Consider the following 24,196-nt stretch of genomic DNA (forward strand, 5'->3'; position numbering starts at 1 on the left):
AGCACTGCCGTCAGTCGGCCAGTCAGCGAACTTTCATCGTGACAGAAGAGTGAGTATCCAAAAAAGCAGCGGACTTCGTACGAAAACTGTGTCCACTCCACAGAAAGGTGAGTCCCTAATCTTTTTTAGGATTGATTTTCCTTACAATTTTGCGGTAACAATCGCCGCTTTCGATTCGCGAAGCATCTAACAATCCCCTACAAACCGATTAAGCAACGCGCAGGTTCGCATCCTGAAGGAATTCGGACCGGCTGGCTGATTCCACCACTCGCGCAAGAGTCGAGCAGCATTTTCTTTCCATCCAGGCGAAGGACGATTCCGACATTCTGAGCAGAAGCGCGGTGAAGTGCTCTGGGAACCGGAGGAACGGAACGGAACGAGAGGCAAACACACACCACAAGCACCGAGCAACCAATAACAACAGCAGGAACAAGAAACGCAACCTCTCCGAAGGAAGGAAGGAAAAATGGTGAGTGTTGTATTTATGTTTTCGTTATCGCCTCCGGCTCCGGTCATCAGGCGCTAGATTCACCAAATCTCGGAAGATTTTTGAGGCCGATTCGAAATGGCACGTTGCTCTTGGGCTAATAAGGATCCATTCCTAAAGTCGGCAGCACAGCATTGCGGGATCTCGAATGGTTCGTTCGTAATGAGCTGATAAACGCATGATGATGATGACGAATGAACTTTGAACGGGCTTCTTTATGCCTCTCGATGATGTGAGGTGTTGTGTTGTGTTGACGATAAGTTTTGAGCAATGGAAAATTCCCGCGTTGATTCCTCCGCGGGGAGCTATGAGGCGCGAAATAAGATCAGTTCCGATGCTGCTATCTAGTTAATGATTTTGAAGCCGGGAATGGAATCTTCAAACAGCTTTCCATATTGTTCAGTGTAAAGAAGGTTGATCGCTAGATTTTTGGACTTTGAATATATCATACGAAAACTTCATCCCGTTTGATAGTCCTTAGTAGGAAAGATCATCAAATTGAACTATATATAGGTAAAGGACACCCAAGATTTTTCTTCAGATCTTCGGTCAAGGATCTAATGGAAGAAGTATACTTCGCACCATCGACTGAAGCAGGTAGTTTTGTATTGAAGAATTTCAGTACAAACAAACTGCTCAAACAAAACGTTACGTCATAAAAGCTTACAGTTGCAATTCGCTTACTGCGTTTACTGGACAGATTTGCTCAGCTGTTAAAAAATAACGTCCGGATAGTGAACACTTAGCTCAAAATTTCGTGTTATTCCAGAGTACGGTTGAACTATCATTTCACCTAGCAATTTGTGTTGATTCGATAGCCGTGATGTACCATTTAGACGATGTACCAGATAGCCGTAGCGGTAAACCCGCAGCTATTCAACAAGACCAAGCTGAGGGTCATGGATTCGAATCCCACCGGTCGAGGATCTTTTCGAGTTGGAAATTTTCTCGACTCCCAGGGCATAGACTCATCCCCTTTTTTTAAACCATTTTGATTTCTGATACCGGATAGTTTTCGTAATTATTTTGTTTCATTATCTTGATAACTTTAGGAGTAGAACAGCTTCCCGAAGAAAAAATTGCAAAACTTATCAGATTTAAGAGATACAGACGTAGCGTGCGTACTTTGGTGACCATGGGAAAGTATCATCGTACCTGCCACACGATATACAAATGCAAAAATGGTTAATTGGCAAAGAAAGCTCTCAGTTAATAACTGTGGAAGTGCTCATAAGAACACTAAGCTGAGAAGCAGGCTTTGTCCCAGTTGGGACGTAACGCCAGAAAGAAGAAGAAGAAGATGTACCATTTTGCATGCTAAGGGCCGTAGGTTATAGTATCTTCGTGCTCCCGCAGATGATAAAACTCAAATAGTATGGCATAAAAACTGCTGGTTCGCTTAGATTCAACATACATTTATCTATAGACAACATTTTTCTTGATTTCAAATACCGTGAAACAGGGTGACTTACATCACATATGGTATGTTCCGTTTTTATCACGTTCCGATTTTGTCACGTTCCGATTTCGTCAACAAATTATTCCGTTTTTATCAACACAAAAACAAATATATTTTTAAACTTTCGAAATGTTTAGAATATAAACTAAATACTTATTTTGAAGTAATTTAAATGCTTTACAATAGCCTCAGAGTTAAATTTTCAACATTATGGTAATGTTAAGCACCTACGATACATGGTAGGTGTCAAGTCATATACGATTCAATAAGGTTTGACCCTTCTTATCCACTAATCAATTGGAGTTTTCAAACTCAGCATTGTCTATCAGACAAGATTAATCCATCTTTTAGCAATCGAGAGTTACTCTGGCCACGTCCTAGCAGCAACTGGAATTTGTGATTAGTTGAATACGTACCTAAGAGAGTTGCAAAGACCTCTCCTTTTTCTTATATGACATGTCATAGAATTTTATATGAAAATTTAATAGACATAGGGGCAGCCCTTTAATAGCGTAAGGCAATTTTGGCGGTTTTTCGACCCCCCCTCCCTCTATAGTATGATTTTTTGTATGAAAATAAAAAAATAATTTGTATGGCACAACAGATATTTCAAACCCTCTCCCCCCATAACCCCATACGTGTTTGATGGACGATCTCATACATGTTTAGTTCTTTTTTATAATTGATGCACTTGGGAATGAACTCAAGAATGTTTGGCCAACGGCAAGAGGCATGATCGAGTTTATTTTATTTTGGATAAGACTGTCGACCTCGTCATATTTTGGACATTATCATCTATCTCTCAAACTCGATAGCATTGCACAAATTATGGCAAACAGCCATTGATTAGATCCTGTTCAAAGGGTAGGGGAACAGCTCCAGCAAAACTAAGCAATCTGTACAAAATTTTGGAATCTCTGTATAATAAGTTTGCATCGTGGAAGAGGGTGAAGGGCGGACAATTTGAGAAACTCTTGATACTGGACCTTCCCACGTCACGCACGTTACCATCCCAAATTTACTAGGATCTTGATCTTTGGAAATCTTGGAGACTAAAAAGTTAATTAGGAGTCTTATACCAACAGCCATACGCTTACTCATAAAACTTTACAAAAGAGTTTCTCACCTTGAACAAAGCTCGCTTGTTATACACAGCACGGCGTGGTGCTTTAGGCGATAACCGAGTAGACTCTTCAGCATCCAAGGCGTTACTGGAAGATTTTGTTGAAGATTATTCGAGCGATTCTCATAGAACTCCTGGAGGGTCTTAGGAATTTCAGGAAGTGATCCTTGAATAATTCCTGGGAAATTATAGGATCAAATTTTCCCAAATGCATTGTGGCATGATGTACAGTTAACTTTCCCTTACTCGATATTCTGTATCTCGATAGTTCCCCTAACTCGATGGAATGAGCGGTCCCTTCAATCTATCTTGCTTCGATACCTCTGTAAGTCGATACCTCTCTAACTCGATGCGATCTGTTCGAGTTTTCCATGTGAGCAATTCCACCGAACATGACGGTTTTTTTTTTAATTTAATTTTTGTATTTTTTGAATCGCCTGAAAATTTGCATACAGATTCTTTATGACCAAAAATGCCATTTTGCACCTTCAGACCGCCGTTTCGAACCTCGCCTTATTTTTGAGAAGGGCGTATCGGAAAATGCATAGCAAATCTTTAAAAAACTGTAACTCGAAAACGGTTTATCCGATCGATTTGAGATCTTCTACAAAGTTGTAGGTATTGCTTAGGACTATATGAAGAAAAATATGCACGGTAAAAAAAAGTTACAGATTATTTTTTATTTCAAAAACAAAATTTTAAAATCGATTTTCTCCAGAAACGCAGCTTCGATTTTTTTTTATTTTTGGATATGTTTCAGGGGACAACTTATGTGATTTATTGCACAATGTTTCAAAATGGAAGAATTATGAACAAAAAAGTTATGATTTTTAAAAAAAATACAGATTTTGAAAAAAAAACAGAAAAATTGCAATCGAAAACTACTTCGGTAAATTTTTTCTAGGTTGCATCAATTTCGAGATATACTCATATTTATATAAAATTTTCAAATAAAAAAAGTAAAATAGGCCCTTTTCAAACATATTTCGTGTTTCTCCATTCCAGAAATATATTATTTTGATTGAGTGAATCGTAGCTGAATTGTTTATTGTTTGATCAAAATTTATATACTAAAGTATTTAAAAAGGATGCACGGTAAAAAATTATAAACGAAATTTTCAAATGAAAATTTGAAGATCATTGTTCTTAAAAACCGCGAAATTGATGTTATTAATTTTTGGATATGTTTTGCAGCATATTGTTTGTAATTTCTTGCACAATGCCTCAAAACGGAAAAGTTATGGATAAAAAATAAATTATTTAAAAAAATAAAAAAACGAATTTATATAAAACGATATTTTTGGTGCGTTTTTTTTTTTTTGAGTACAGAAAAATAACTATACATTTTTAAATATGAAAAATTTCTATCGAAAAATACTCAAGTACAATTTAGCTGAGATGCATCACTTCCTAGATATACACGGTAAATCTAAACGTGGCATTAAAAATGTGATTCTATCACAACGGTGTACCTTTGGTCCCCAGGGCTAAGCCCGGCTGATGGGTAAAGCCCTCTCATCGCGGCAAGATCGTACAAACAGAAGAAGTTTGTTTTTTTTTGTTTTTTTGTTCTTTTTTTGTTTATTTTTGTTTTTTTTTTTATATATATAAATACTGCAATTTTATTTCTTAACTATATCAACTACTTTCTTGTTATCGTCACAGCTCGAAAATTGTCTAACTTCAATTTGTGTTTCAGAGATAGGAATAAACGAGTGATATTTCTGAGTGCCTTGAACTGTTTTTGCACTTGAAAATAGTTGGTTAAGTTCTTGTGCAATGATATCATATTCCTCAGTAGTTGAATAACAAAAGAAGATTTGTGTAAGCTGCTCTTCTTTCCGATTTTGAGCCCAATCATATAATTCCTTAGCATTTTATCGGATGTTCACGTTCTTTGGCAAGACTGGCTCTGGTAGCCATACGTTTTAGTGTCCCTCCTATGGCATCGCATGGCCCTTTTCCATGTGATGTTGCAAAAAAATGCCATTCAACTTCTATATCTTATTTGATTTAAAATTGCCAAAGAGTTGAAAAGTTCCTCCTATTTTTATACTGTGATGCAGCTCCGTCAGACATAAAATATACTTGTTGACAGTTAATTTGTGATCCAATCGCAAAAAATCTATCATTTTAGATATGAATAGGGGTACCGGGGGCAGTATGGACACCCGGGGCAGAATGGACACCCCCTGTATCTTTGCATATGCGAATAATTTTATACTTTAGATGCAAACAATATTTCAGTTGCTTGTCGAAAGAGTAAGTTGTCCACTAAAATTTTAGAAAAATTGTTTTAAACATTGATTTTAAACCAAAAAATGGAGCATGATTTTATTGGGTTTTAAAATTATAACATTCACACCTCACCAAATAAGGTTTCAGAGGCAAATGACTGCAAGCTGACCGAAAATGTAGCTCTTGACTGAATCTTCAATTATTAATGCTAAATTCAAAAATATAGTAGATTTTTTTCTGCTACTTTGAGACACTGAAAAACTTATATGAAAATTTCCTATACTGTTGGGGCAATATGGACACCGAGTGACAAAGTAGAGCTGACACTTTAAAGAAAAAGAAATGTAACTTCATACACAAAACTATCCACAAATATTTAGCGTGCAATGCAATGATTATGATTCGGAACCACAAATCGGTTGAAAATCGTCAGTTCTGTATTAAAACTAATCTGGAGGCAATATTGAAAGCATCACTACGAAAAATGTCGTAAATTGGTTTTAATCATGTTTTCAGTGGCACAGTGATCTATCATTATGGTTTCCTGAATGTGTCCTTCATTTTTCGAGGTTTGGGAATGATCGTGGGACAATTTTCCTATAAACGTCAAGGTGTTCATACTGCCCCATGGGGGTGTCCACTTTGCCCCGCTAGCTTGATGGTGACTACCAAATATAAGCTTTTTTTAAACCCATTTTTGCAAACAAAATATTTTTTTCAAAATTTTGCAACAATGTTTAACAAATGCTTGACAACTCTAAGAAGCATACTGCACATGAAAAACTGTATAATATTCGTGTCTTTACAGTCAAAATAGGAAAATTCCTTAGGGTGTCCATACTGCCCCGTGTTCCCCTAAGTTGACAGATACAGAATCGTGGCGCAAATCTTCTGAAATTACCACAAAACTTAAATGATTGACTTTGCCATCTTGACGATAATATATTACAAACGGATGCAAAGTAGCTTTTTGAGCATTCCAATGATAACTTTGAACTTCATCTTGAAGAATAAATTTGTAGTTTTCCGAAAAATCACAAATTACCACAAATTCACCTTCTGTCAAATTGTTTTTTGTGTTATTTAAAAATGTAGCTTACTCTGTTTTGATGAAATCAGTATTAGTTTCTCCAATTTACGAGTAAAATATGATACAAATTCATCAGGCTGCTTTAAAAAAGTTTCAATATCACACCTGTCGGTTGTGACCTACTGTTCAAATTGTAATTCGTCAATGCCATTCTCTTCGATTTCTGATAACAAGCTTCGTTCAAAGGTAGTAGAATCTAGAAAAATTTTACTTAAGTACTCTTCCAATGCATTTTCTGTACTATCAAATATACACATAAAAAAATATTGTTTTCCTTTATTTCGATTTTTTTCAAAATTTGTAATATTTTATAAAATAATAACTTTTTTGTCCATAATTCTTTCATTATGAAACATTGTGCAATAAATCACATAAGTTGTCCCCTAAAACATGTCCAAAAATAATAAAAATCACAGATGCATTTTCATAGAAAATCGATTTTAATTTTTTTTATTAAAAAAATCTGTCATTATTTTTTACCGTGCATATTTTTTCCCAACTAGTCCTAAACAATACCTACAACAACCGCAAAATATATTCAAAAATTAAAAACATCAATGTTGCGGTTTTTAAGAACTATTAGCTTCAAATTTTTATTTGAAAATATCGTTTATATTTTTTACCGTGCACTCTTTTTTCAATACTTAAGCATAAATGTTTTGATCAAACGATAAACGATTGAGCTACGATTCGCTCAATCAAAATATTTTTTTTCTGGAATGAAGAAACACGAAATATGCTTGAAAATAGCCTATTTTTCTTTTTTTATTTGAAAATTTTATATAAATATGAGTATATCTCGAAATTGATGCAACCTAGAATAAAATTACTTAAGTACTTTTCGATTGCAATTTTTCTGTACCTTCAAATAATCACATAAAAAAATATTGTTTTCCTCTATTTCGATTTTTTTTCAAAATCTGTAATTTTTTAAAAAATCATAACTTTTTTGTCCATAATTCTTCCATTTTGAAACATTATGCAATAAATCACATAAGTTGTCCCCTAAAACATATCCACTGCGTTTCCGGAGAAAATCGATTTTAAAATTTTGTTTTTGAAATAAAAAATAATCTGTAACTTTTTTTACCGTGCATATTTTTCTTAATATAGTCCTAAGCAATACCTACAACTTTGTAGAAGATCACAAATCGATCGGACAAACCGCTTTCAAGTTACAGTTTTTTAAAGATTTGCCATGCATTTTCCGATACGCCCTTCTCAAAAATAAGGCGAGGTTCAAAATGGCGGTCTGAAAGTGCATAATGGCATTTTTGGTTATAAAGAATCTGTTTGCAAATTTTCAGGCGATTCAAAAAATACAAAAATAATCGGGTTTGCGAAACGGAGTGGAACCGCTCATGTGAGCTTACCTCTCTAACTCGATATTTTCATGAAAAGTTTCAAATGTCCTTCAAATGTTTATACATTTTATGAATATGAATATTATGATAAAATTGATAGTAAAATTAAGGTTTACTACCCATTTCTGGGTGACAGGCCATTGAAAAAGTACCACATAGGTAAATATGACAAAATTGTACTCTTTATCACGCTAAAATCACTGTTTTGAATGTATTTTGTCAAAATAACGAAAAGTTTAAAATTTGAAAAATATGTGTTCTGTATCTCGATACCTCCCTAACTCGATGGTCCCTTCAATATCGAGTTAGGGAGAGATGACTGTATATCTGGAATTCATGATTCGATTATTCCATATAATACTAGACAAAAAGCTGAATAATATATGAAACATTTATTTGAAAAAAGCTTATCAGAATCACTCAGAATGCTATTAGAATTGTTGAAGAAATGTCAGCGAAATATTTTTAGGATTTTTTACAAGTTGATCCATTTATCAGGAGTCTTAAGCTTCTTCTAAAAAAAATGCAACAACTCTTGATTTGTTCTGTAAGTTTAGCAAAAAAAAAAACATATCAGTTTCTCTTTAGATAAGTGTAATAAAAAAATGAGCCGTGTTCTGGATATCTTTAAAATTTTCTCGGGAAAGTATCGGAGGGAAATTTTTTTTTCTCCAAATTTCATTAAGATACTAAAATGTTCCAATCTTCTAATTTTTTTCAATATTTGTGTCAAAAACGTGTTTGTAAATTTACTCAATGCCTACTTATTACACGGTAGTCCAAGAAGTGTTAGTTTCTTCTGGTAAGCTCTGCTAAGCTTCCTCGCTAAATAAGGAAATTATGGAACAACACTAACGACCGTTAGGTTTCACAGTTCATTATATTTTTTATAAATCTCTCCGAGTGAATTTTGACCAAATATGAAGTCACTAAATTGACCTTCTTACTGATCTTAAAGCTTGGTAGTCTTTGTAATAATGATCGGCTTTAAAAAACTTCCATAGAATTGAAAAATTCTCATGACATCCGTGGACATGAAGTTTTTGCCAATGTTTGTCCTACCCATGGTTTGGAATGTGGACGCGCCTCTGACTAACATGATTAACTCACTGTTGCATTGGTCAAGTGTTCCGACGTGTTTGAGTGAAGGAAACGGTTTTGAAAATTCTCTGTTTGAAAACTAATCTGTTGTTTCGTATGGAAGATTGCATGCCATTTTTTAAGCTAAGTCGGGCTTCGTAGCCGTGCGGTTAGTGTCACCGAGGCATTTGGCCGCATCGTGCTAAGGAGTGTGGGTTCGATTCCCGCCTCAGGCCGAAAACTTTTCGAGAGGAATGTTTTCTGACTGTGCCACTGGGCGTTGCATGCTAGTCCGTTGTCTAGTGTGGTGCTTCCTTCAAAGGGCAAATAGCCCACTGGAAGCATTAACGTGTAGTGTCTCTTTAAAAAAGCAACCTGATGGCAAAACGAAGTTTGACGGGACCACTTTTATTAAATATTATTTTTATTTAACAAAAAAAACTAGAACTTTAAGTTACTTTATTGCCAGTCCCTTCGTGTTCTAACGTAAAGCTAAAAGGCGATGGTGGCGCTGTTCTAGATCAGCGATTAGTGCACACCGGTCGAAGGTGGTAGTAATGATAAAGATCACCACAATCATTTCACTGATAACATTTTGGCAATTCAAAGCATTGCCAAATTCATTTCAGTTTGCAAAACTTTCGCAACATAACTCCACATTTAATCGCCAATCGAGTGTTGCCAAAAACGCAAAAAATGTATCTCAGCAAAAAAGGTCTCAGATGATAACTGCGGAAGTGTTAATAAGAACGCTAAGATGAGAAGAAGGCTTTTTCTCAGTTGGGATATAATTTCAAAAAGAAGAAGAAGCAGAAGGATGAGGATAAACAGTGGAAAAAAGATGTTTCTTGTTCAATCTTTACTGAAGCAAAAAAAAAAAGTAGTAATTTTTACAAGTATGACGCACGTTATGATACAAAGGACATTTATGTGATTATCTTTTTAATATTCTATATTACATTTATTGAAATTCTAACAAAGAAAATCAAAACTTTATTGATTTATTACAAATTAATATTGATTGATAGGAGTCTGCAATCAACTCTCATTACGAACCTATAGGAATAAACAATCTGAATGCTCATTACAGCTCCTAAACACCAATACTGTACATTTATATGATGAAAATGTGTATAATCCTGACAAAACTGCAATTTTATTTTCAAATTTGTAAAATATTTTGTCTAAGAAAATTATTCCGTTTTTGTCACGGTTCCGTTTTTATCAACTGAAAATTGCCGATCGTGTTGATAAAAACGGTACATACCTGTAGTAAAATCGAGGATAATACGCGATTGGCGTATTAACTTCGATGGAGCTTACCACCAATAGTGATTTACCATCATATTTCACTATAAAACACAAATATCAAATGAAAATTTGTCATATATCGGTCATACACACTTAATCTGTTCGGTAAAAATAACTGGGTTTTTGCACTACCGAAAAAGTCAGTAAACTAAAAAAAATGCCAGAAATCGAACAACAGAGATTTTTCCCTGAAATTTTGCAGATAGCTTTCTTTTTATATCATATATCGATAAAAAAATAAAACATGGTGAAATTTGCTTTTCAATTACGCGTGGCGACAGTTTTCATTTTACTGACTTTTTCGGTAGTTCCAAAACCCAGTAAAATTTTACCGACCCCAGTAATTTAATCTAAATGTGTACAATATCTGTGACCCACACTTCAAGTAGTGGACACATTTAAAGCTATTATTGTAGCTATTTTACAGATTTAATTTGTAATTTATTTAGCAACAACGATACCCTGGCGGGTTTACCATTTTTCAGGTCAAGGAAACATAACTCTTGGTAATGCCTTAAAAACTGATACTTCAAGACTAACAATCAAAAAGGCCTCACCTGCAAAAGGTAAACAATGAGAAAAACGCAATCTAGCTTTGTCAAACAATAAATCAAATTAATATTATGAATTTAGGCATTGTATGTTATTTTATCGGTGGTGGTTGGTCCCTAGTGATAAATCCTACCTCCGTTCTGGTCACGATCTTCAGATTATCGTGATTCGTCAACATTCTTATTGATAAAGTGGGGGGACAGGCTTGAAATGGGGTTTGAAAGAAAAGAATGTCAGAACAGGTATCCACCGGCGACGCCAAACGGACCAACGTAATGTGGTGTAATCTGGGATTTGTGGATTGAATACTGATATTTTTTGCCAAGCATCAATATGGGTGACTTCCGAGGATAGCGAAACGTAAGAGGGGTTATGACAAGGTTGTGGGTAAATCCATCACATTGGGGTTGTGACTCTGTGTCTTGTCAGGAATAGGGTCTGATTGGTATTGTAGTATGCAATAGAGTTCGGAATTGATAGACAGACTTTGAGGAAAGAAGTTTTGAACGTAAGGCAGCAGCACCTTGGATCTTGGAGGGCGTTGGTCTGGAGAGTTGGGCAGCTGTTTATGCTGGGTTACATTACGTAGAAAGTGGAATCTGTTTTGCTTCGCATAAATTATGGGAAGTATTTGAAAATGATTTCTTGTTCAGATTGTGTAACGCAAGAAAGAATCTTTAGCTCGGCGTTATATTAGGAGGTTATTATAGTGCAGGGTCGAAGAGAGGATGAATATTTGATCACTTAAACTTTACGCTGCAAGATATTCGTAGTCGTTTTTCGTTTTTTTTTTCTGATGTACAGGTATAAACAGGTATATTTAGCCTAAATAATGAACAATCATACGCGTAGAGCCTACGGGTCATGAAGTTAGGATTGAAATCAAAATAATATTGCGCATTTCTTTCACACCACAGGATTATCGCAGAAGTTTTTACATGTGCGGAGGTGCCGGTAGAGGTGCGCGATTGCGTCGAGTCGGGTCGGTGTTTTCAGCGGACTCATATTACGCAAATCGAAGAATGAGTGCTCTGAGGGCATCAACATGATTCGATGCGGTCTCACACTTTTATTTGTGCTTTTGCACTTGTCTTATTAAATAGGAATACTTTGTGTTAGGGAAAGTGGAGGATAATAAATTATGATTTATTAGAATTTTCTAATAGAGGCAGAGTTCACATGTTACTTAGGTATTTGAAAGCAAATGAGAACCACATTAAATAATAGATAAACACTAATGCTCATGTTTTTATATTTTTATATTTTTCATTTCATCACGGTCCTCATTGCCCGAGCGGAGTCGACAAAACTCGAGGTGGATAGAATCGACGGAACTACGATACGGAAAAGAAACAGATGAGAAACTATCGATACATTTATTCAACTATAAAAATCACGTTTTAACGTAATAACTTTATTTCTTTCTTCTCGTTCCAGCAATCCAACAGCCAAACCATTTCTACTATCTTTTCATTTCCTCTTCGTTACATTTATAGTCCCTCTGGTACTGAATCGAATGGCGCATTCCGCTTTTATTAGCGCTGTCTTTGCTGTACGTTGAGCATGGTGTCGGAGGTGGTGTGCTCTGTAGAACATCTGATGTGCTACACGGCACGCCACTTCCGACATTTTGTTTGGTGTGCGGGATGGGCAGTGCTGGTGATGAGGTGGAGGGCGCTATTCGGTTTAGTGGCAGAGGGACTATATCTATTTAATGTATCTGAAACTTGTGGGACCGCTTTAATTCCGGCGCCTGCTTGTGGAAGAACCCGGTGTGCTAAACGGTATAGGACATGTTAACGGGGGAGGCTTGGTAGGTCCTCACCCAGCCCGTGTCTAGATTGGCGGATAATTGTCTGCCAGGGTGTGGATTGAGCAATTACAATTACAATTTAGGCATTGTATGTTATTTTATCGTCCAGAAAGTCGCTAAACAAACTGATTTATAGTAGTGTATATTCATTACTATCATTTTAGCAAAAAATCCTGCTAAAAAACGCGTCAAAGGAAATGAGGCTTTTATTTCACCAAAAGTTATTGAGCCCTTTTCATTTGTGCCCATAGACGCCGGCCGACGCTGATAAGGCCAGTGAGTTGACGCAAACTATTAAACAATATTAAGTGTTTAATGCACTGAATATGATGTGTAATCACAAATCGGTTTGAAATCGTTAACTGTGGATTAAAACTAATCTGGAGTCATAATTGAAAGCATCACTACGAAAAATGTCATAGTTAGGTAAGGCAATTCAATGGCTTTCATTTGAGGTATGCCGTGGTGGATCAAAATACGGACGGTATGCGCAGCGTATGAAGGCCTCTTGTCGGTAGTTATAATACCGTGTTGCCGTTGCCATATTACACAGAAATATCACTTCTTTGAAGAAGTGCACCAATGTTTTCGTTAGCAGTCTCGGCGATTCCAAACACCTACCCTATTTTTTTTTTTCAAATTTTGGTGATGTTTTGATGGGTTCGATTGGGAGGGCCACATGTGTGCGACCGACTGTACATATGACTGCTATGAGGCACTGTACTGTTTATATCTTGAATGGAATTTTGACTTTTACTGGTTTTGATGTTTGCAAATTTCACGAAAGAGTGAAAGAGAGGAGATGGTTGAAAAACGCGATATTAATTCATGAAAATTACGTATTATCACAAAAAAAAACAATTTTTTCAGTAAAATGCTTTTATACGTTACAGCAGCTTTTTAGATTTTGTGTATTTTCCGACACAAAAATATTGGGAATCATTTTAACCCACACGCCCATATAAGGGAGCGGGCCATTTGGCATAAAGGACATTTGACATAACGGTCATTTGGCATATTTTTTAACTAAGTGGAAGATGAGGGTCATTTGGCATAATTTCAATATATTTTCTGTACATACTTAAATTGAAGATTTTAGCATTTTATTTCTGTTTCATTAGTAGCAGCTGAAACTGTTTTATAATAATTTATTTATTCTCTTTTCTGGCAAGCCGCCGAAGAAGCACAATAAGTACGGTATGAATCTATCACAAGATTCCGGTTAAATCATACCATCGGACTGTAAACTTTGTAGATGTATTTTATACGACTTATGTTGACTTCCAATCCGGTGATCTCGCTTACTAATGGACGAATTACCGGTAAAGGAAAAGATGGTGAATTTATTTCCGAAGCTTCCAAGTTAATCGAAAACAACTGAAAAACGATGTACTTTTTCTTTCTATTTAAATACACGTTTTATATTTGATTTTATATGCGCAGGTGATGACTTTTGTGAGTTGAGCATGTGTGAATATTTAATAAATATGGATTTATCTCATATCGTCTATTAGTAAAATCAATTTTGAACGAGATAGAAAGTATCATCTTCTCCTAATTTTGCTCAGAGATACTCGAAAAACTGCAAAATCATTAGGTGGGAAGTATCATTTTCTTCAGGCGCTCATAGTTGAGATACAAGGCACACAAAATATTAAATTTTAAGATGAAAAACTCAAATAACATGCAAACCATAAGAAATACAACTATGGCAAAGTTGTAGCAAATGATTAGTATTAAAACTTTGTAGAACTTAGTAGGCCAATAAATTAAAAAAATAAAACACTTAAGAGCGACAATTTTTTTTGTATTAAAAATACTCAATTATCGCGGCTCTTAAGCTAATCGTTTGCAGACTTGCTCGCTGTCACCATCAACGCCTAAAACTTGCTAATTTGTACAGGCCGACTGCGATACAATACGGATCATTCTATATCACATCAACATCATACTGTCTACTTCTGTGCCATCACCAATGCATTAGTAGTGATAGTGAACATAAATATCAAATTACAACACCTCTGATGTGTTGCCCAATAACTGATAAGCTAATTAATTTGTTGATTTTCATGATGTGACGGGACGTAATTTTTTGTCCCTCTATAAGAGCTCTAAGGGAATGATAAAATCGACCCGTTAATTCAGGGCGAAGTTGTGAACTCCTCACATCGCGTCAAGACTCTGAGGTGACGGTTAATTCGCCTCTGGATTACCAAAGGTGTAATAAGGTTTCAAGTGTTTTATTGATTTCATCAGATTTTTTTCCTTCTTTTGCACATAGGCTATACGAGTTATACTGATTTCATTAATATTGAAAATAGTTCAGCTTATATTTTAATTGGGAATTTTACCTTCTTTAAATTATCGGAAGTTCTTTGTAGTTGTACTGATAAAACTATTATATGCATTACACTTGCCTAATTTTTCATAAGAGATTTTCCTTCTTTTGATCATAGGCTGTTCTTTCAAGAGTGAAGTATTTCTCATAGTTATTCATATTAGAGCTTATAATAAAGGTATCAGGGGTAATATGCACCCCAGGAATAAAACGACTTTTTGAGGATTCTATAAATATTTTAGAAAAATTCAGGCATTTTGCTGTAAGTTGGATTTTTCCAATTTTTTTACAAAAACTCATAAAAGGCACCATGGGGTTGTTTTGCCTCAATGTTGCTGCATTTTTTCTTCTGATTTCATGACCTTGTTTTCATTTTTTAATTTCAAATTAAGAAATATTGCGTCACTGATTGACACCCTAGTTCATCTTCTGTTATCCTGTTTAGTCATGATATTTATCTAGAGATTTACTCTTCTTTTAAACATAAGGTATTCTTTTGAGGGTTATTGCTATAGCGATTCGACGCGTTTTTTTTTTATATAGGGATTTGCCTTTCTTTTTAACATGATTTTTTCTTTTGCATAATATTACAACAGTTTTTTTTCACATAGAAAAAGGAGTATCTGAATCATTATACTAAATAACCCTTACTTTTCAGATGGTTTGATATTATGCCAAATGTTCGTTATGCCAAATGACTCTTTATTTTCACATTGTTCAAAATTATGCCAAATGACCGTTATGCCAAATGGCTGTTATGCCAAATGTCCTTTATGCCAAAAGGCGTTGTGCCAAATGACCTTATGCCAAATGGCTTTATGCCAAATGACCCAGACCCCCATATCCAGCTTTTTACGCTAGCTATAAATCAACAAAGGGTGATTTAATTTTGACATGTCTTGCGTACAGATTTTATAGTAAAGTCTCAGCAGGCAATGATTTTATTCTGTTGAAGGAACTGTCAAAAATTTTCACTTGATTTGTTTTGCAGCTACACATTTCGTATTCAACTTTTTATATTAACATATCCCATTTTCTTCTAATCTTAAATAAATTTATATGATTTTAGGGAATCAATGATTAGGATCCATCGCAACTCATCTGGTGTGAACGAATTTCCAGACAATTTTTGGATAAACGTGTTAATTAGTTAATGTGGATATTGAGCGCTTTTCTATGGAAGCAATGCACTCTAAGCTGGCGACCAAATTATCCGCCGATTTTCGTTTCTCATGGGAAGCGGTTGTCTATATTCTTACGACCTTAGTCTACGTTATCAGACGACCTAAACACATAGCGCCAACTTCCACACATTTGAATAGGTTTGTCCAAGAAAGCCCTCCCAGGGTTCAATATTACATTATTCTTTTATTCTATTCTTATAAATGTTGCGTTTGGGCACTATTATTGACGATGGAGTCACCAATTCCTGCACGAAGTTTCAAATAACAAAAAAAGAAAACCTGCCGTTAATTTCCATTAACATTAACAGTATAGACTGCTAGTCATAGACAATTAAAATTAGTTTTTGTGGCTATCAATGATAAATATCGTCCTACATTCAGGCTTAGATGGTCTTGTGTGTTAAGAGAGCATGTGGGAGCAATAAATATAAATCCGTGGATCATTGAGTACTCAATGAATCTATCTGAAAGAATTTATTCTTTCGGCGACAAATCCATAGTTTAGTTTCCTTATTGTCTCCATTTCTTTTGATTCCTTTCAAAATTGTCACTCACCATTTCTTTGAGATTTCAACCAGGAATTTCTGTAAGGATACATTCAGAAATTACTCCGGAGATTTCTCCTAAGATTGCAAGAATTCTTTCGAAAATTCTCCAATAAATTTTCCAGTTCTCAAAGAACTTATCAAAGGTTGTATCTAGAGATATTTTCAGCAATTATTGTTGTAATTTCTCTGAAACAATTCTATGAAGTTCTCCTAAAGGAATGATGAAACTTTCGCAGAAATTCCTTATGAACTCATGCAGGCGTCCTTGAAAGAACTCCAGGCTCCATAGTTCAGTTTCCTTATTCGGTTAGTAGTAATCCTGTTTAATGTACCTTAAATAAATAAAAAACAAAATGAAATTATAACAAGAATGTACTATATGAAACTTCATGGAAAAACTTGGTTTGGTTTGGTTTTGGTCTCCTGGAAACACGTTTGTCAACACCAACAACATCAAAATTTTGTTTCGGTGCAGAGGTTGCTACGATCCAACTATAAAACAAATTATAGTGTGGGCAAGTAATGTCAGAAAGGGGTGATTCAAAATTTATGGCATACTAGCGTAAAAAGCTGGATAAACATGAAAAATGTAGTTCTGCCAAATGGGTTTCTTTTTGAATAGTAATGAACAATCTTGAAAAACTATAGATTATTATGAGAAAGTTAACATGCTTGAAAGATGTGCTTACTGTAACTTGATTACTTGTTTAAGTTAAAACACTACAACGAATTTTTTTTTTATTAATTTCTTGAAACTGCGTTCCTAGATTACCATGACCAGGGTGTCGAATACCTGGAAAAAAACCTGGAAAGTCAGGGAATTTCACATGAGGTCAGGGAGAAAAATATCCATGCTACTATAATAAATCTTCGAGCTGTTTAGTAGAATACCTATAAGTAGATGAAAAAAAAAACGAATTTAGTACTATACCATTTAATTCCACTAGAGTTTGTATCCTTTGACAGATACGCGTATTTCGACCTCAACTGTAAGGCCGTCTTCAGTGTCGTGTACTAGACTCGACTACATAACTTCATATTTAATTGGTTCGGTTTACAAAGAAAAGTCGATTAAAAAAAACAGGTTTTAAACATTTTTTTAAATCTAAATACCATGTTCATTTTGAAGTTCATATAACGTAAAGTAAACATGCCGTGCATTTTTACTATAGCTATAGTAGTTTAATTGATTTTGAATTATTTTTTACATTGAATCGTTGGTGATTATTTTGTACCACTTCCCCCTAATATAAAAATCAAAATTGTTGCGAAATTTCTTCTTTTATATAGGAAAACAGCTCCTAAAAATTTCAGCTCGATCGGAGAACATCAATACAACTTATCTTAACAAGTTGGTTGCGGTACTCGCAAACTGGCTCAAGTTCAAATAAAAAAACGGTTACACTCCTAGCGATCATCAATCGATTCGCTACTATCGTCCAATCAGTTTGCTTTCCTCCATCAATAAACTTTTTGAAAAGGTCATGTTAAACAGAATGATGGCCCGCATCAACGAAAATTCAATTTTTGCCAATGAACAGTTCGGATTCCGCCATGGACATTCGACCACTCATAAACTTTTACGTGTAACAAATTTGATCCGTTCCAACAAATCTGAAGGCTATTCTACTGGTCTTGCTCTTCTAGACATAGAAAAAGCATTCGACAGTGTTTGGCAAGAAGGTTTGATCGTAAAATTAAAAAAACTTTAATTTTCCGACATACATTGTTAGAATAATTCAAAGTTATCTGTCAAATCGTACACTTCAGGTTAATTATCAAAATTCCAGATCTGAAAGACTTCCTGTAAGAGCTGATGTTCCTCAAGACAGCATTTTAAGACCAATACTTACTTGATACTTGATGGGCTACAATTCGCTACGATGAATCTGTGCCGAATGGATGAGTCTTCTCCACTGGGCTCAGTCCTGGGCCAATCGCTTCCAGTCGCCCTGAACGTTAAGTGCCCTTAAGGACATATAGGAAGGAATCCCTGTCATGGCAGTGAAAATGGCTTCCTCACATATACAAACTCATTTCAGGAAGTCCACATTATTTCTCAAAATATTTCACTTACCTACACTAAGTTCACTCCCAAATCGCTAACAAGACATGAGAACACTAATACCTTACGATTTCCGTAGTTTTAACACTAGTAGCTAATGGAAATTTCATAATTTTTCGCACAAATCATGCCCGATTGACTTTCGGATCAGAAAAGACATACCAGAAGGAAGATCGCGGAATAAAAGTTAAAAAAATCCTCTAAGACTTATGACTTTGGTTTGCGAACAATTGATCGTTAGCACACATGCCGAGCGATTCATTTTTCGCTGAGCGGAGTTTGTTGTTAGGGCTTGACGACTAATGGTTTATCGTTGTTGCTATGCTCGCACGATAAAGAACAACCGCGATGCATCATTTATTTTGTCATGATCACTAGATTTCCATCCTTGCGTGTGATAATGGTACCGCTTCTCTGCACACCGGCTCTCCTCATAGCACCTTCGAGCGCTATGTTAAACAGCAAGTTAGAAAGAGCGTCACACTGTTTCAATCCATCTAAGGTTACGAACGATGAAGAAATCTCGTCTACCACCCGCACACTTGATTTCGATCCATCAAGCGTTGCACGAATCAGTCTAATCAGCTTCGCCGGAAAGCCATGCTCGGACATAATTTGCCACAACTCATTTCTCTTCACTGAATCGTACGCTGCTTTGAAATCTACAAACAGATGATGAGTCTGCAAGTTGTACTCCCAGAATTTATCTAGGATTTGACGCAGGGTAAACATTTGATCCGTCGTTGATCGGCCCTCTCGAAAACCAGCTTGGTATTTACCGACAAAGGACTCCTCATACGGTCTCAATCTGTTGAACAGAATTCCAGACATGATTTTGTACGCCGAATTAAGGAGTGTCATCCCTCGGTAATTGGCGCACTCCAGTCGATGCCCTTTCTTGTACAAAGGGGAAATGAGACCTTTCAACCAACTAGTTGGCATTTGTTCTTCCTCCCATATCCTCGAAATGATACGGTGAAGGAGTTCGTGCAGCTGCTCACTTCCGTGTTTAAGAAGTTCGGCCGGGAGCTCGTCCTTCCCAGCAGCCTTGTTCTTCAGCTAATTGATAGCTATCTTTACCTCATCCAGCGTTGGAGGTTCCACAGCCTGTCCATCGTCATCGATTTGAATTCTGCTACCAGATCCACTTCCGTTATCTCCGTTCAACAATGACTCGAAGTACTCTTTCCACCTGACGGCCACCATTGTTTTATCCGTCAGCAAGTTTCCTTCGCGGTCGTTGCACATGGCAGGAGACGGCGCTGTTTTCCTCCGCACACCATTAACGGACTCGTACAACCGTCGCATGTCGTTCTGTTCCATAGCTTCTTGCGCCTGAGCAATTACTGCCTCTTCATGCTCCTTTTTCTTTCTGCGATGGATCCGTTTTTCGGCTGCCCTTGCTTCCTTGTTCCGCTCTCTGCTCTGACGGGTACCAGACACCAGCATCCGGCTTCTAGCCAAGTTTTTCTCGTTCGTCATTCTCTGGCACTCCTCGTCGAACCAACCGTTCCTTGGTCTTCGTTGAGCAGTACCTACCACTTCTCGCGCTACTGTGCTCACCGCTCCGCGGACTGACTCCCACAGATCGCTGAGGTTGACGCTTTCGTCGATTTCGCTAATCCGCTCGTCGAGCTTTTGATGGTAGGATCAATATTATACAATATTTTCACATCTGACTTACCTCATTTACCTCAGGGATGTCAAAAATTCTTGTTTGCGGATGACACAGGCCTCTCCGCCAAAAGACGAAGCCTGCGTGTCATCTGTAGCCGATTGCAAAAAAGTTTGGATATTTTTTCTTCATACTTGCAAAAATGGAAGATTTCTCCTAATGCTTCCAAAACTCAACTAATAATATTCCCACATAAACCAAAAACTCTTTATTTGAAACCTTCAAGTAGACATGTTGTCACGATGAGAGGGGTTCCAATAAATTGGTCAGATGGAGTTAAGTATCTAGGGTTCATGCTAGATAAGAATTTAACTTTCAAAAATCACATTGAGGGCATTCAAGCCAAATGTAACAAATATGTAAAATGTCTCTATCTTCTTATTAATAGAAAATCAAAACTTTGTCTTAAGAACAAGCTTTTGATATTCAAACAAATTTTCAGGAGAGCCAAGTTGTATGCTGTACCAATATGGACTAGCTGTTGTAATACCAGGAAGAAAGCTCTGCAGAGAATTCGAAACAAAATTTTGAAAATGATTATGAAGCTTCCTCCCTGGTACCAATGAGTTATAATATAGAATATTGGCGTCATTGGTGAAACATTGGAACGAATGTCGAATAAAATTTTATTATTATAAATAGTTGCATAGACCTTTTCGTTGATCTCGTCCTCCGTTTCTGGTCAGATCAACCATTTGAGTCTAGAAGCTTCTTGATCTGAAAGATCCCTCCCCTTGGTTATGCGACCTTGCCGCGATGGGAGGGCATAATCCATTAGCCCATATGATGGAAACCAAAGGCGTAACCTGTAGTGGTGGTATCACATTTTGGCACTTTTTGTTTAAAGCCGCGTCATAATTCATATGGCATAGACGCAATAATATCTCGGATGTGATCCAACGGACATTCTGCGTCATTGATAGAATTGATGCCCATTTCAAATAATTAATCTATTCGAAGTGGACATTAATACTATTGGTGACGTTCAGTTTGCCTTTTGCTAACCAGAATGATCCGTAGCCACTCTTACTATTAGCTAGCTAGATACAGCGTTATCATATACGACGTAGTCCCTACGTAGGAACTCTTAGGAAAATGAGTAGTAGATTCACTGAGTAGAAATAAGTGGCGACAATCTTATTTTAATATGGTTTTTACATTGCCATAATAAGAAATACCTCTTTTGTAACAGCGGTATAAATAATCTAATTCCAGCTTCATTTTCGCAAAATTTACAAGTAGAAAGTAGGCGTTGTGAAGCATTGCATTTGCCACCGAAAAGTGAATCATGTAGGAGACTGTAATAGAAGCCTAAGGTAACTTTACTCTTCAATATTCACTATAAAATGACTATGGAAAGTAAGACGCTGAGATCGATCATTAGGGTACACTTGCTAGTTTCGAAAAATTGTTGAACAGACAAGGAAAGCGACTTTTTTCTTTAAGGATATATGAACGTAATGACCAATAAACACTTTTAAAAACAAAAAATAAAATTAACTAGAACTACTACTAAACAGCCTAATTTTGTTAAAACTTGACGACAATTGACATTCAAGACTCTAATCTTACGTAAAAGACAGGAGTAATCAGAATAGGACTTGAATGACAAATTATTCAAAACCATTTCGACTAGACAGTATTAGTAATGACACTACTACACAACTATTTCAAACAAATTCTGATGGAGCTGCTGATTTTCACAATGCTTCTTTTTCTCAGAATCAAGGGAATATGGGTACTTTTCAAAAACTACCACGTCACAATACTAATAAAAAACAGTGTTCATGTGGGCGCCATTGCCTAGTCCGTCTGAGTATTGGTCCTGGTAGAGGGGAAACTTGGCAAAAGCCAGACCGAGGGTTCAGCCTTGACAAGTTAAGCTGTCAGGCAGCTCCAACTGAATACCATACAAAAAAAAAAAAAAAAAAAAAAAAAAAAAAAAGAAGCTTCTTGATCTGAAAGACATTAAAGAACTATCCTGAAATTAATATGACCCCTTTTCTTTCCCACCCCGCCAGGATGTCTTCATGATGATCAGACGGAAGAAGACCACCATCTTCACCGATGCCAAAGAAACGACGCCGGTGCACGAGCTGAAACGAATGATCGAAGGAATCATCAAAGTGCCTCCCCGGGACCAGCGCCTGTACAACAAGGACAACCAGCTGATGGACGACGACCGGACCCTGCAGGACTGTGGCATCACGGTGTCCACCGCCAAGGCACAGTGCCCGGCCCAGCTCGGGTTGGCCATCCGGGAAAACAGCGGCGACTTCGAGCAGCTGGATCTGACTCCGTACTCGCTGCCGCCAGATCTACCCGACGTGATGAAGAACCAGGACGCGGCCAACGGACAGGATCAGCTTGCCTAATGATGGCGAGGGCTGCGCTCTGTTGGTTACCTACCCCTTACCCCTTAATGCTGCACTGTTGGGAGATCGCTGGCGGGAGGATTGCTTTGTATCACTGTTTTCTTGCTTCTTTGGCCAACCTTCGGAACAAAGCGATTCAATCTTTTGTCAAACATGAGATCCATTGTTTCCCTCTCTTCACACCCTCACACAAACACACACTCACTACTTAGACAAACACACACGCACCAACACATCTAACTAACACACTTATACTCAAGTCATCAACATTAAGGAGTTTGCAGGCAATATCGGAGGGGGGAGTTTCCCGAAATTTAGTTCTCCAGTTTATCCCCTACTTAGGTTGTTATAATTTCCGTTTTCGTAATCGCGTCAGTAGTATGTACCTAGAGATTGCATTCGGATTCACACGGAATCGATATTGAAACGGTAGCCTAATACAATGAAGAAAAAGTGGCACGCAGAATAAATTGCGCACTGTTGTTTCTAGCAATTTTTTTGTTTTGTAAAACGAACACTCAGAAAAGACCACGGCAAGATATGATATGATGGAATAGTATCGTGAGGTTATCGAAGTGACAATTTAGAGGGAATTTGCGTGCGCTACCGGCAGACAGATCAAGGTCTTAATGCCTTTTTGTGTATTTTTTTATTTGAATTTTATGATTGTAATTAAATTATGAAATAAATTATGCTCGATTGGGACAGGAATTGTTCCTTCTATGGTGTAGCGACTGCATTGAAGAATACAATAAACACCAGATGATTTATTTGACCATAAATAAAACGAATTAGTAGCTTTCATATCTTCTTTCCGTGACAACCGTGGATATGTAGCTGAAGGTAAAGTAAAACTAACATTGATTACCATTAAAAACCATCAATCTACAATCGCTCAGCCTTATAGATCCTTAAGCCTGTATTCCATTGAGTCGTTGGTGAACCAAGAACATCGATACTAATCCATGAAATGTCCTGTTTACTTAATGGTTAGGGGTGTATGCCATTTTAAAAACCATCAAAAGATTGCTTAACACAGTAAATTGACCGTAATTTTTCAAGAGATCTCCATTTGCTTATGTAGAATCATATGTACCAGATCCAAGGAATTCTTGCAAGACCTTCAATTGCATACTTTTTTACCCTGATTGAGAACTGGATAAATCAATAATATGCTTAGGATATTGAAAGGCATAATTTCTCGAAATAATAAAAAATAATGTCTTATGAGTTGACTCCAAAAGACAAAACATTAATTAATTACATAAGACAGTTTTGGCGGCTTTAGATCCCCCCCTTGTAAGATGTTTTGTATGAAAATCAGAAATAATGTGTATGGCGCGTAAGAAATCTCGAACCCCCTTCCGCATCAACACTCGCTCGTTTCAAGAACTGATTCAATTAACGAATTAATTCAGTTTACGAATCCCCGATCTGGTCCGTAAATTGAGGTTACAGTGTATATTATGCCAATGAAAATCGATTTTTCGAATT

The 24,196-nt window shown here is 36.5% G+C and overlaps 1 protein-coding gene across 2 annotated transcripts; it reads left to right on the forward strand.

Annotated features, from left to right (window-relative positions):
- LOC5563664 (elongin-B) lies at positions 1 to 23,413 on the forward strand. Of its 2 annotated transcripts, none has more exons than XM_001647796.2 (3): positions 1 to 107; positions 214 to 469; positions 22,349 to 23,413. In XM_001647796.2, the coding sequence occupies exons 2-3, from the start codon at positions 467 to 469 to the stop codon at positions 22,700 to 22,702; spliced, it is 357 nt and encodes a 118-aa protein (XP_001647846.1). In that variant the 5' UTR covers positions 1 to 107; positions 214 to 466; the 3' UTR covers positions 22,703 to 23,413. The 2 variants fall into 2 exon arrangements, with proteins under 2 accessions (XP_001647846.1, XP_021693061.1); XM_021837369.1 differs by having other exon boundaries at positions 23 to 107; positions 184 to 469.
- Positions 23,414 to 24,196: the final 783 nt, after the last annotated feature.

This window comes from Aedes aegypti, chromosome 1 (genome assembly GCF_002204515.2).
Source record: "Aedes aegypti strain LVP_AGWG chromosome 1, AaegL5.0 Primary Assembly, whole genome shotgun sequence".
Taxonomy (NCBI): domain Eukaryota; kingdom Metazoa; phylum Arthropoda; class Insecta; order Diptera; family Culicidae; genus Aedes; species Aedes aegypti.